General features: G+C 43.5%; 1 protein-coding gene across 2 annotated transcripts in view; it reads right to left on the bottom strand.

Annotated features, from left to right (window-relative positions):
• EXOC4 (exocyst complex component 4) overlaps positions 1-14,398 on the bottom strand; it is a 352,759-nt gene extending 338,361 nt beyond the window's left edge. For both annotated transcript variants that reach the window (XM_081926878.1, XM_081926879.1), the window contains exon 1: positions 14,266-14,398. In XM_081926878.1, the coding sequence (XP_081783004.1) occupies positions 14,266-14,351 (86 nt within the window). In that variant the 5' untranslated portion in view covers positions 14,352-14,398. The remainder of the gene's footprint in view (positions 1-14,265) is intronic.
• Positions 14,399-14,781: the final 383 nt, after the last annotated feature.

Here is a 14,781-nt window from a genome sequence, read left to right as displayed (position 1 = left end):
TTAAAAAAAAAGTCTAATATTGGCTTCCAAGAATGATTACAGGTCTGGATCTAGCAGAGGCGAAAAGAGGCATGTGCTCCAGGTTGAAGTTTAGAGGGGGCAGTAAAATTTCCCTCCCCTGCTCTTCTAGTGAAGCAAGCATGAGAGCCTCTGAGGGACCCTTTTGTCCTTGGAAGCAGCCCCCTTCCCACAGCCCTGTGGAAGGCAGGGCAGACGAGGGGTCCTAGGAAGAAAAGATAGAAGCACACTGCCCCACACATCCTGCCTCAACAGTGTAGCTGAAAGGAGAGAGGGAGGGATGTACTGCAGATCGTGCAGAAAGGAGCGCTCCGAAGCATGCTTAGTTGCACTGATCGACTCCCAGACCCAATCAAGTATATGGGGAAGGGTGCCCCTGGGTAGGTCTCTGATGTAGGAGGAGGTGCCTTGCTACCCTCAGGCTTACTTGGGAGTAAGTCAGCCACTCCCATTGGGCTAAGGACTAGGGCTGCTGGCAGGGAATGGTACCATCACCACACTCAGGAAGCTGAGAAGGGAAGAATATGGAGAGACTCCCAAAGGAATTTGTTGTTGTTGTTTAGTCATTTAGTCGTGTCCGACTCTTCGTCACCCCCTGGAGCAGAGCACGCCAGGCACTTCTGTCCTCCACTGCCTCCCGCAGTTTGGTCAAACTCATGTTTATAGCTTCGAGAACACTGTCCAACCATCTCATCCTCTGTCGTCCCCTTCTTCTTGTGCCCTCCATCTTTCCCAACATCAGGGTCTTTTCCAGGCAGTCTTCTCTTCTCATGAGGTGGCCAAAGTGTTGGAGCCTCAGCTTCACGATCTGTCCTTCCAGTGAGCACTCAGGGCTGATTTCCTTAAGAATGGATGGGTTTGTTCTTCTTGCAGTCCATGGGACTCTAAAGAGTCCATGATATTTTTCTTGGTTGGCCTCTAATTTTCTTTTTGGTCACCTTTAATAGTTTTGAATGGCATGTTTGAATGGTAGCCATCTGTCAGGGAACATTTAGCTATGATTCCTTCATTGCAGAGGGTTGGACTATAAGACTCTTGGGGTCCCTTCCAACTTTACAGTTATATGATTCTATGTGTGTTTGTATCCTGCATAGCTGGAAAGCCAGCTTTAATACAGTTAATCTTATTTATTGAATTGAGGGACAGCAGCCCTTATCGCGAACTTCAGCTACTGAAAACTGGCTATAACCATCATATTCCCTGACTGGACTTCATAATTAGGGAGAGTGGGGACAGCAGCGCAGACCATTGTCCCATGGCAAAATCTGTAGATCTAGCACTGTCTGGTTAGATCAGTTCTTGAACAAAGCTCACAAAAAGGCTGCCTAGCTAAAATCGGGGCTCACAATTAACTTTAAATTGAGCTGGGCTTGAATCCATGGAAGCAGCTCTGCCCACTGCAAGAGTGCTGTGATGCAGCAGGAGGAGGACTGGATTGTTTATCTAGATTCCAAGAAACAAGGTGGCTGGCTTGTGTTTTTTAAGGGTGGTTTAGTGCTGCCCTGAACCATTTTTATACATCTCAGAATTGATTCAGACATCTGAAATCATTTTCCTGGGAATAAACAATTTGTCAGTTTTATTTACTTGAAAGCAACTGCTGTCTTCATTGCATGTCCTCAGAAATATCACTTTCATTGAAGTAATACAATATTTACTTTGATTAATGAGTTAAAGCACGACACTTAATCGACTAAAGCATTTGATCAGTTGACAACCCCAATTCATAGCAGTGGAAAGAAGCAACACTGAATTAAGACCTCACAAGACAAATCTACAGACTCCACTCTACTGCATGGTACAGAGGAACAACAGATAATTACTGCACCAGTCTGCAATATTAGGCAATCAATCAGAAAACAATTTGATAATTCGCCAGCCCTGACAACCTGCTACTCTAAAAAACACATACTGGAAGTGAACTTCTGCCATAAGATTGTCATCACAACAATTACATGTGGAGAAAGATGCCACACAAAGAACATAAAAGAAGCATCCTCAGACTGACTACATGTGCCACACGTGTGATGTCATCTGTCCTTGTGTGCCATATTTTTTCCTTTCCATTCCACATCTAAATGGGAGAATTGGGGAGGAATATGACTCCTTAGGCTTCGTGTTAACTTGTTTTCACATATTTTACCATAGAGTTTCATTAAAGTTCAATTTTAAACATCAGCTAAGATATATTTATTCTACAAGCTATATCATTGTTTTGTTGAGTTAAATCTGCTCCATGGTTTAATGTTCAACTTTAAACATGAATGTGTATTTTTCCAACCTTACTATTCTGCCAGAAAGACACACCTAAGGTTTCAGCAAATGCCTTTGGCCATGTTAGATGGCCAGTAGAGAAAATACATTTTTGGCTAGAGGCACTGTACCTATGTCTCTGATTCCATAAACGATATTCCTCATTATCCAAGACTGTCCCATTCACAAAGCTGTTACAGCTAAATTCTTTCCTCGGCTACCTTAACTCTAGCTCATGGTTTAATCTGCATAAAATCAATTTTTTGCTAGAACAGAAAGATCCATCATGGACAGGGTTGCTTCTTTTGCATTAGAAGCACAGAGATATGAACAACTTCACATGAACTCACAGGAAAACAAATGTTTCAATATTATCTGAATGGGATTATTTTTCTTTGCCTTGTTACGTAATTCTGAGCATTTATAGCATTACGTAGTTCAGATACTAGGGCTGACAGGGATCTCTGGCCATGAACAAAAAAACTGGAAACCTGATGAAACTGATCGATAAAGAACAGTGGACTAGATGGAGCTTTTGCCTAATCAGGTAGTCCTAAGGATCACTTCAGGAGTGCCTGGCGGGCTCTGGTCCATGGGGTCATGAAGAGTCGGACACGACTAAACGACTAAACAACAACAAAGGATCACTTCACATACAAGCTTGTTGGGATCATCTAAAAAAGGTCTACTTCAGGCAACATTTATTCACGCTGTAAAATCTAAGAGGAAGCAGAGCAGGATTCTTTCTGTGGTGGCCTCTCTTGGAAACGTCCATCTAGCCGTTCATTTTAAAAGGATGAAGAACCACCTTTTGACAACAATTAGCTTATCTATAAAAAAGTAATTTATTAAAACATACATATGGAGTTCACATACCATAGCACATTCACTATGCTAAAGATGTGCTGGATGAGAATGTGTGAAGTGAGTTGAATACTATAGAAAGGAAAACTATGTTCCTTCTCTATTGTCTTTGGCCTCTGAAAAAGACACTCCTCTTTCAACAAGCCTTCCAAAATCTTTATCTCAGCTTATATATGTCTAGGGAGCAGGGCTGCATTTCACTCTGTCAACCCTAAACAATAAAAGTGTATTTGATCACCAGTCATCACTGACAACAGACACTGGTCTGCATCCAAAAAATGTAGCATTGCCACAAGTTTTCCACTGCATGCTTTTTAATTTTTATGTACACTGCTTAGACAGAAACTCTGGTAATTTAAGCATTCTCAAATAAATAATAAATAGTAAATAAACATCATTTAAAGCCCAAGTTTGGACATGGAGTATATTCTAGTAAGTGTCCAGAGGTGTGTGTGTTCACTGCTTTCAGAATGTAAGAAATCTTATTTGAATGTTATAATTGAAAAGTTATTTTTAAGGACAACTCCCATATGAAATTATCTACAGCTTCTGGCAGTACTTAACCTGAAAATAGATATCTGATAATACATTCTGAAATCCCATTGAAGCAATTACACAAATTGGCGGGGGGGGGGATAAGCTAAAATATACTCAAGATAAATGAAATAGGGATATTTAGTGATTTAACCTAAAATGCATAACACATTATCTCATTATTTCTTCAATTTCACTGAGCATACCTATTTAGAAAGCAGGGCATGTGGAACAAAAAAGGCGAGCTGAAAAGGCTACAGATTAAAATATATGGGAGATAAAATATGCACCTGGGGAACCAGCCATTTGCTGGAAGGAATATCAGTTTGTACCTGTTAATAGAGATGGACTGTCGGAACGAGGGATATCAACAGCAAGAACTGACAAGTGCCCAGACACAACTAAAATCCTTCCCTCAGTGGAATTTGTGATACAGCTCTAATTCTCAGAAAGGAGAATGTGTTGTCAACTGTTATCACACTGCCAAACTAGGAAAGCTCTCAGTTCTTTGCATCAGGCTCAATGGGACAAGCTGATTCACCAGTAGAGATGGACTTGAATTTTTAGTTCTGTTATAAGACACTAACTATGCTTGTTTGCTGCTCTGAGCAAAGCAAACCCAGCTTAACCACAGCCTCAACAAGGTACCTCAGGAAAACCTCGCTTCCTTCAGCCTCAGCTTCCAGCCTACCCTTACCCAACAATATTAGAATGATAAGACATAACTGTTGTCCGAATTAAGATGAGGTACACAGAACACTTGAATTGTATTACAGTGGTACCTCCGATTACAAACTTAATCCATTCCGGAGGTCCGTTTGTAACCGAAAACTCCTCATAACATGAGGCACACTTTCACCAATGGCGCCTCCTGCTGCCGCGCTGTCAGTGCGTGACTTCCGCTCACAAAGTTCGCAACAAGGGGCATCTACTTCCAGGTTTGTGGAGCTCGTAACCCACAGCGTTCGCAAGGAGGACGGTACATAACACGAGGTTCCACAGTATTGCTCTTCTAAAACCGAACTACTAAGCATTTGCATAGTACATTCACAAGCGTTCTCTCCCCATTCCTTACAAAGGCAGGCCAGGTTTTTTTTGGGGGGAGGGGTGCTGGTGATGAGAAATAGGAGCTCACCATAAGGCTACCACGTGAATTCATGGTTGACATATCTGAGCCAGAGATTGCTTAGCTTGAATCTTTAACCATACTGCCACACCACACCGAGCACAAACAGGCAAGCCAAAGAGTGAGTTAACAATGTGCTTTAGGAGCAGCATGGGACTCTTAATCTCAGGTTTGAGGTTTCAAGCCCCACATTGGTCAAAAGATTCCTAAATTGCAGGGGGGTGGACTAGATGATTTTGGACTAGAAGAGAGCTTGTGCCTTATCAAAACGTATTTAATTCAACTGCCTTGCTGGCACCTCTTAGCAAATGTTCCTGGTAGTTTGAAATCACTGGGCCATTTCAGACGTCATGCTAGACCAAACCAAGGCTAAGTATGAACAGGTGAGCACTCACGCGGGGCGGGGGGGGGGGAACATGGCTGCCTTATTCTTCTGCTCCTGCTGCCGCTACCAAGAGCTAAGTCATAGGGTATGTAGCTTGTGTTAGGTCCCAACCTGGATGCATGGTTTATCTCCCACAGACTAACCTCAAGTGGTAACTGGTAAGCCATGAACAAGCCTGGGTTATGGCTCATGCTTTTTCTAGAGCAAGACAAACTATCAGCCCAGCTTCAGATGCAACAGTAAGCCAAACTATGGCTTAGTGTGGGGTAGTGAGGTGGCAGCAGAAATGAAGGAGGAACGAAGAAGCTGCAATTTTTCCTGTGCATTCCTGCATACTCATTCATTCATGCTCAGCCATGGTTTAGCCTAGTGAACTGGGCCTCTACTACCTATAAGAACATCCATCAGTATATGTAAGCTATGACTACCTTCTCCTTCAGTATTTACAAATATATATAAACTCTCTCATTACTTAATATTAAGTCCAGATTAGTTCAACAGGATTTGCTCTCAAGTTAAGCATGCATTTCAGTATTAGTGGATACCTTTCTATACTATTTCCTTATTTCCTTTCTGAAATTCGAACTTTATTGAAACCAGATAATCCTTCCTAACATTCAGAGTGTGTCCCAATGACAAAAACAGTCTCATTACGTAACAACCAAACTTTGTTTTCCCAATTAAAGAAGGCCTTTAAGACAGAAGGTTGGTGGGGTTGTCATTTTTAAAGCAATCCTTACAAGTCCAGTGTTATGCAAGTTTACTCAGAAGTCCCACTGTGTTCAGTGAGGTTTACTTCCAAGTAAGGGTGCATAGGACTGCAGCCTGAACTAGATAACAAAAATCCTAACAATAAATAAAGGCAGATACATTCACCAATTAAAAAAATTCTGACAAGCTCTCACCAAGACATAGCATTTGCTAAATGCCAGATAGCTTGTTTCAGAATACAAAAGCCGTTCCAACCAAGTAGGGGCAAAACAAAAGGTTAGGAGGAGGAGGAGGGGAGAGAAAGAAATCAATAGAAGCACATAAACATATCCCTCTAGAAGACAATATTGTCCAGTTTGTCCTTCACCAGTTGGCTGGATTTCTCCACCCAGTACACTACATTTTAAAGATACAAATACTGTACAGATCAAGTTGCATCTTAAACACTCCGTCCACTGAGAGGTTTTTAGACAGCAGCTACAATTACAGCCTTTAGAATTTTTACATCCATTAGGTAGTTGTCAACTGTGCCTTTAAAACTATACCCAGCACAATTTTATTTCACCGTAAATTGGTGCATTAAAAAACTCTGAAGAAACGTTGATACTTTAACAGATACCTAAGAAATGGTCAATGGATTATTCACTAGCACATTACAACTGAAGAGATAAACTAGAAAAGGAAAGCAGTCCATAAACATTGCAAAGCAAAAGATGCATTCTTTTTCTAATTCATGGCAACACTTTAAAGACAGGCGGTCTATGATTTCCTATTTCCCCATACATTAGTTTTGCAAGTGACACAGAATGAGGGATCTAGACAGCTAGGCAAAATAAAGGCACTAGACCCACGGCAGCCTCAGGCAGCCTTCCCATCAAACTCTCTGTGCCTGCTGAAGGACTGGGCAAAGAGAAAGAATCTTTCTTCTCTGCAGAAAGATGGGGTGACGGGGGACACCTGTTTCAGTTCTTATCCAAAGCTGACTCTGGGTGAGGAAGCAGTGGTGACTGGGAGCGGCCGCCGAGACCATATAACACCAGTCTTGAAAGACCTACACTGGCTCCCAGTACGTTTCCGAGCACAATCCAAAGTGTTGGTGCTGACCTTTAAAGCCCTAAACGGCCTCGGTCCAGTATACCTGAAGGAGCGTCTCCACCCCCATCATTCTGCCCAGACGCTGAGGTCCAGTGCCGAGGGCCTCCTGGCGGTTCCCTCATTGCGAGAAGCAAAGCTACAGGGAACCAGGCAGAGGGCCTTCTCAGTAGTGGCGCCCGTCTTGTCCAGCAGATGTCAAAGCGATAAACAACTACCTGACATTCAGAAGACATCTTAAGGCAGCCCTGTTCAGGGAAGTTTTTAACATGTGATATTTTACTGTATTTTTGGTTTCTATGGAAGCCGCCCAGAGTGGCTGGGGAGGCCCAGCCAGATGGGCAGGGTATAAATTATTATTATTATTATTATTATTATTATGGACACACCTCTTTCCTGAGCCTTTCTTGCTTACCAGAGTGTTAAACCATCTCAATGCAATTAGGATGCCAAAATGTTTAAATAGTATAGCATCCACTAAGAGTGACACGAAGAGGCTTATGAGGTGGGTATGTCCTCTGGTGTTGCTCGTTTGGTCAGAAATCATTGTCCATATTAACGTCGATATTTGTGGATTCTTGTGATGAGGGGACTAACGGATGGACAACAAAAATGGATCCTGCAAGTTTTTATTGCTGCAAAGAGATCTATATATACTTCAGGGTTGCAAAGACAAACACTCACTATCCATTCCTCAATAGTCTGAAGATTTTACCTGATTTTATTTGAATGCATAATTGTCAATTTCCTATTTGGACTTATGGAGAGGTTACGGTAATATATATGTTTACATTAGGATTGATGAATTATTTATCTTTTTGATGGATTATTCTTATTGTTAAAGTGATCTGACTTTCTTTCTCCCCCTTACTTTTGTCACATTTGCTATTTTTTTAAGAGTAGCATGACTATATCCTCCTTGGGACAAGTGGCACATCTCTAAGAATCTCTGTTTATTCAGAAGTTCTGTCCACTAAAAAAGGGCCTGCACTATCTGAAATAATTTAAAGCAGGGGAGGTTAAACATTAGTCTTGGGAGCCTGAGCCTGATTCCCCCCAAGCATTTTTTTTCTGTCCTGCTCAGATCCCACCAATTTTGGTAGTAGCAGCAATAAATAAATAATATGTACACCTCTCTGCCAGCCCAGCACCCCAGTAGGGATACAGATCAAGTTGATTATTTAATTAGTGGAGTGGGGCAATAACCCCCTTCCCAGCTGATCAGTGCAGGTCAGCTGTGGGAGGTGAAGTGCTGCTGTGAGTGCCTGTGTGCACAAAAGATTATGGATTGGAATGAGGTCCCAGGGGGGCTGGAGATGGATGCATGTAGCCCTTGGACCAAAAAGCAGGAGACACTTCTGACTTAAAAGTCTCAGCCGTGGAAAATATCCCATTATGGTTTCCAAAAAAAGTCATTAGTTGTTTTCCTGAATTAAATGCTAGTCAATAAAGTCAAAGGTAATGGGCCTATTTGAAGAAGCAGTGGCATCATTCATTCATTCGTTTAGCTACTAGCTATTTCTATACCGCCATATCATAAAATACTAGGGTGGAGTGTAACAATAAAAACACCATTAAAAATAATGCAAATACTAATTAAAGTGACTGATTAATCAATAAATTAAATATTAAACAACTGCAAAGGCCTGCTGGCATAAAAAGGTCAAGAGATGCCTGAAAGTCAAAAGTGAGGATATGTGCTGAATCTCTGCTGGAACAGTGTTCCACACCACATGCCTACCTTCTAGTTGAGATCAGTCAAGCCTCTATAACACTGATGACAACTAATAGTGCTCCTCCGGATGATCTCTGCGATCAAGGTGGGATATAAGGGCTCAGGGGACATAAGGTACCCTGGACCCAAGTTGTTCAAGACCGTGTATATCAACATAAGAAGCTTGATCCTGATGCAGTAGCATATGGGCAGCCAGTGCAGATGTTTTAGACCAGAGGTGTTGTATGTTGCTTGGCTGGTTGCCTCATCAGCAGTCTAGCCACATCTAGGAATCCAATTTGCAGTAAATTTTAGCAAAAGATATGTCATCCTCAAGCCTCCAGAGTATGTTCGATTTCACTGTGGCCCTCAGCGGCAAATAAATTCATTCAACACCACCAGAAATCCAATCATGATTGAGAACACCCTTTTTTCAGAATTTCATAATAGGAAGGAAAAAATGGCGCCTATTCAGAACAGTCTTTCTTTTCTTTTTTAAAACCCAAGCTCCTGCTAAAAGAGCATCCACTTTAATTTCCTTTGTGCCATTTACTTTTTGCAGTCAGCTTGGACAATAAAATTAATAGGTCACCTTTCATTTCCAGTCAGTTTTACTTTCAAAACCTCATATTGTACCTCAGCACCGCCATGCCTTGATAGCAAACACGGCAGGAGCAAGCTTCCAGTGCCCACACAAGAACTATTTCAATCGATTTCTTTTGTATCCTAAATGTCAGAACTCATGAGATCAGTTTTCATTAACAGCTCTGTTGTATAATCTTCTAACTTACATTTTCAACCTAAGCTACAGAAATGAACAACCTTAGATTAGGTCTCTAAACCCCACATTCAATATATGCAAAGGGGAAGGCAAAAATGCAAGGTAATTTATCCATTTATGCAGTTCACAAATCGCCATCTGACCATTACTGTGAGAATAAAACAAGGTAACTGCAAGCAGCACCCTGGTCTCCTTGGAAAAAAGGGCTTGTGTAAAAGTAATAAATAAATGTGAGCTCTGGCCCTCATGCAGTCCTTTTTTAAAACACAATATGGTTAAATACAACTTAAATAATAATATCAAGTGATGAACGGCAAAGTTATTTGTATCACTTAATAAGATAATAATAATAATAATAATAATAATAATAATAATAATAATAATAATAATTGTATGGTCTCACTGATTAAAGGTAGTTCATGTGAGATCATCTTGGGGAGGCACAGGAATATATCCAACTCTTCTGCTCAGTTTACACAACAGACTTCCAAGTGTGCACAATGGAGCTTCCTTTTTCTGTCCTGCTCTTCCAGATCCACACCTACCCTATAAAAAAGCTCCAGAGAGTGGGAGACCCTTTTAACTCTCTGGGATATGATTTTTGAGGCGTTGTGGGGGAGGGGGACCAAATCCACACCAGTTTAACGTTCCCACTTTACTGCATTCCAAAATTAAACGGAGTGAAACTTCACAAGTGCAAAAAAAAGAAAGATGTTACACCAATCCATTCACATTCATAAATAAGGGATTCTGCATAAATATAGGCTGACACATGAGTTTATAACAACCAAGTGTGTGATCATAAGTGCCATACCATCTACCCGTATTTTAGAAAGGAATGTGAACAAAACAGCAACACGGTGCAGATGGAAAGTTAAAAAGGTAAAGGTAAAGAACCCCTGACAGTTAAGTCCAGCCGCAAACGACTCTGGGGTTGCGGCGCTCATCTCGCTTTACTGGCCGAGGGTGCCGACAATTCCGGGTCATGTGGCCAGCGTGACTAAGCCGCTTCTGACAAACCAGAGCCGCACACAGAAACGCCGTTCATCTTCTCGCCGGAGCGGTACCTATTTATCTACTTGCACTTTGACGTGCTTTCGAACTGCTAGGTTGGCAGGAGCTGGGACCGAGCAACGGAAGCTCACCCAGTCGCAGGGATTTGAAACACTGACCTTCCAATCGGCAAGCCCTAGGCTCAGTGGTTTAGACCACAGCACCACCCGCGTCCCCTCAGATGGAAAGTTACAATACTCCAAAAGTGGGCAGGGACAACAAATTGGAACACTACCAAAAAACGAAATTGAGGCAAGGTTGATTTCAGAAAGCAACAATGTGGGAAGGCTCTATCCAACCTACTCACAAGACGTAGGCAGCACAGATTAAATCAACTAATATCAGTTTCCCTCAAAGAGGACCATTTTATCCCATCAATAACTGTATTGGATATGAAATTGTTTTATATATGTTTTTATTGTTGATGGTTTTATTAAATTGCTTCAGGATATTTCATAGTGATTCATAAATGTAATTGAGGGTGGGATTCAACAGTGCAAGCATTTCTGCTTGCCAGATGGAATGAAATCTTCTCTTCTCCTCCTACACTCTGTCCTGGGGGTTCTCCTGACCCCCCTCCCCTGAGTCAATTTGTAGGAGGAGTGCACAGGAAGAGAAAAGCGGAAAATGGCCAGTTACGTTTGTGGTACTTGTTGGACTGGCTGCCGCTAGCACACCTATTTAGTTGAATCTGGACCTAAAGAAATAGATAAAAGAAAGCCCCGCAGACCCATATACAGATATGACCAGAGGATGTGAGAAGACTCATTTCATTTCTAAAATGGAAGAATGCAAGTCTTACCTCTGCCTTTCTACATCACTAACTAATACCCCCTCTCAATATAATCTCAGCCTACTCAATGGCGTTCTTGTTACTACTTCACATTCTCCACAGCATTGGAGTCTCTCAAATTAAAAGTCCCTGGGAGAAGCTGAGGCCCTTTCTAACCGGTCCTTTAAATTTTTTATTTTACCTCTGCAGATGTAAAGCCACTCTGATTTTGATTCAGAACATTCACTTCTACACAAACAGTCTCAGCCAAGGAGGGGTGCTAACACAGCCCTCTACTTTTCCAGGTACTTATCTGTACAATTGGAGTGTTTGATGCAGTTGCATCTAACACCATTTCCCCTTAATCCAACACAGAAGAGTCAACATGCGCCCTGCTGCACCTAGACAGAGTATTAGACAAGCCTGGGGACACCCAAGTTCAAATATGCAGTCAGTTATGAAGCTTACTGGGTGACCTTGGGACAGTTGCTCTCTCTTTCAGACCACAGGGTTGTTGTCAAGATAAACTGGAGGGAAGAGGATCATGAATACTGCCTTATTCTTCCTGGACTCATAGAACTATAGAGTTGGAAGGGACCCCAAGGGTCATCTAGTCCAACCCCCTGCAATGCAGGAAGTCCAACCCCTCTGAAATGAACTGCTAGTCTAGGCATTAATATTACACTTTCCTGTGGCTATAAGGCTTCACTTCCACCAATTCAAGCAGAAATACTGCTAGAACAAAGTGGAGAACTGTACCACACTTTTTTTGAGACCCCTTCCCCCCAAAAAACTAGGTAGAGCTGCTCAAGTGGCCAACTGTTGGGCAGGGTACCTGATCAATGGTAGGAACATCTCCCACCAATTCTAGCCAGCAAGACAAATGGTCAGGAAAGAAGGGGAGTTGTAGTCAAGCAACTTCTGGACCAACACTGGATAAGGGCCCAGAATTTCTTAGGTTCAATCCTTGGCATCTCCAGGTAGGGCCAGGTAAGACACCCTGTCTGAAAGCCTGGAGAGCCACTGTCAATCAGTGTAAACAATACTCTTCAAGGTGGACTCCTGGTCTCAGCACAGGGCCTATGTTCCTAAAATGGATTTTCAACGACATATCAAACATGACTTATATTTGCTTGGCTGTTTTACTTGGGGAAGGGGCGGTAGCTCAGTGCCCTTACATGTGGGAGGATCCCAGTTCAATCCCCAGTGGCGTCTCCAGGTAGGGCTGGGAATGTCTTTTGCCTGAAAGAACGAGGAGCCGCTGCCAGTCAGTGCAGACAATATTGAGCAAGGTGGACCAATGGCCTGATTCTGTATTGGGCAGCTTCCCATCCCACCTGTCACTGCACAGTGAAGGGCCTTCTCAGTGTTTGCTCCCACATGTTGGAACTCCCTCCCTACAGAAGCCACACTGGCTCCTTCCTTGTTATCGTTCCGCTGGCAGCTTAAGAAGACCTTCTTGTTTTAACAGGCTTTAGAAAACTGACTGCTTTTAATGAAGGCGTTTGTGTGGTCCTGTTTCTACTGTAATTATATGTATTATTTTAATAGGTTTTACATAGATATATACAGTTTAAATTCCAGTCATGTTTAATTGTTTTTAATTATTGTTTCCTCAGGTTTTTAGCAGTTCCTATTTTTATCTGAAAGTCGCCTTGAGTCAGGGGAAAAGGTGGGGTATAAATAAATACAGTGAAACCTCGGTTGTCAAACGCTTCGGAAGTTGAACATTTCAGCTTTCAAACGCCAACAACTCAGAAGTGAATGCTTTTGTTTTCTAATGCGCTTCCGAAGTCAAACAGCTTCCAAGGCGCGGTTCTCCATTTTTTCCAATGGATTTTGCCGACTGGCAATTGTGCCTCGGTTGTTGAAGGTTTTGGAAGTCAAACGGTCTTCCGGAACAAATTATATTCGACAACCAAGGTTCCACTGTATGTAACAACAACCACCACCAACCAGGTGGTCATATTTGGGAGAAGGTAACATAAATATGTTTCGGTGACAAAAGCCAGACCCAGGTATCTCTAGAGCAGAGTTAAAGGGGGAGAACCCCAGTAATGCAAGGGATTCCAGGGATCACTGTGTCTCTGGGACTGACACACTCCATCACAGTCAGTTCCTCACAGACCTACACTCTCTTGCACACACACACACTCTCTCTCTCTCTCTCTCACACACACACACACACATTCTCCCTCAGACACACACATTTCTCCCCTCCTCGTTCTCACAATCTCTCTCTCTCCCTGCTCTCACACACATACAAATAAACTCCTTCTCTCTCTCTCCTTCAAACTCTCTTGACCAGGCATAGGCAAACTTGGCCCACCAGTTTGAGACTACATTTCCCATCATCCCTGACCACTTGTCCTGTTAGCTAGGGATGATGGGAGTTGTAGTCTCAAAACATCTGGAGGGCCGAGTTTGCCTATGCCTGCTCTTCACACTCACACACACACACACACACACACACACACTCTTTCTGTCACACTTACAGACATTAATCCCCCACAAACACTCTCTCTCTCACACACACACAAACACTCTCCCTCTGAGACACAATCTCTGACACACAGGCACATTCTCCCACAAACACACAACACCATCACACATACACGCATTAATTCCTCACAATCTCGCTGTCTCTCTCAGACACACTCCTTCCTCTCAGAGGCACACACTCTCCGACGCCCATAGGTGCCAACTCCCTGGGGTGCCCGAGCACCCACGACATCCAACCATGAAGGGGCCGGGCACCCACAAAAGCCGTTGCCAGGGCCCAGCTGGCTCTCCTGCCTCCGCCACCGACTCTCTCACCCCCCTCACAGAGCATCTCTCCCTCACGCGCAGGCCCCTTCGAGGGCCTTTCAGGTGCAGCCGCGAAGGTGAGGGGGCGGGGCGGGGCGGCTCCCCACTCCCCGACCTCCCCTCAGGCCCTGGGGAGAGGGGCCGGCCCCGCTACCTGATGACGGAGATGAGCAGGCCGGAAGGGTCCTTGCTTTTGCTCATGCTGCTCCTGTACCGGCCAGTCGCCTCAGACGCCGCCATCTTGGGCTCAGCCTCCGACAAGGGTCGAGCCCGCCCACGCCCCCCCGCGCTCCGCCTTCCAGCCAATCCGCACGCAGCCCAGCCGCCAATCGCCCAATAGCGGCCGGGGAGAGGCGGGGAGGACACCGAGCGCTGCGCGTATTCGCGCGGTGCACTCTGGGGCTTGTAGTTGCCAGGGCTTCTCAGGTGGAGGCTGACAGGTGGGAGAGGCGAGGGAGGCAAATGGACCAAGGATGGAGGCGGCCGCAGCGAGAGAAGCGGAATAGCAATTCTGGGTTGTTGCTTTTCACATTTGCTGATTTTTTATTTAGTATGATGATAAATTTACAAAACACCTTGCGGTTACATGGAAAAGAAGAAACCCCTCGTAGTCGTAACAAGAAAAAAGCAACACGCAATTAACGTTATTAATAATATTACATTTTTATTA

Source organism: Podarcis melisellensis (genome assembly GCF_964234715.1).
Source record: "Podarcis melisellensis genome assembly, chromosome: 10".
NCBI lineage: Eukaryota > Metazoa > Chordata > Lepidosauria > Squamata > Lacertidae > Podarcis > Podarcis melisellensis.
Note: the sequence above shows the minus strand (reverse complement) of the source record. Positions and strands in the feature narration are given on the sequence as shown.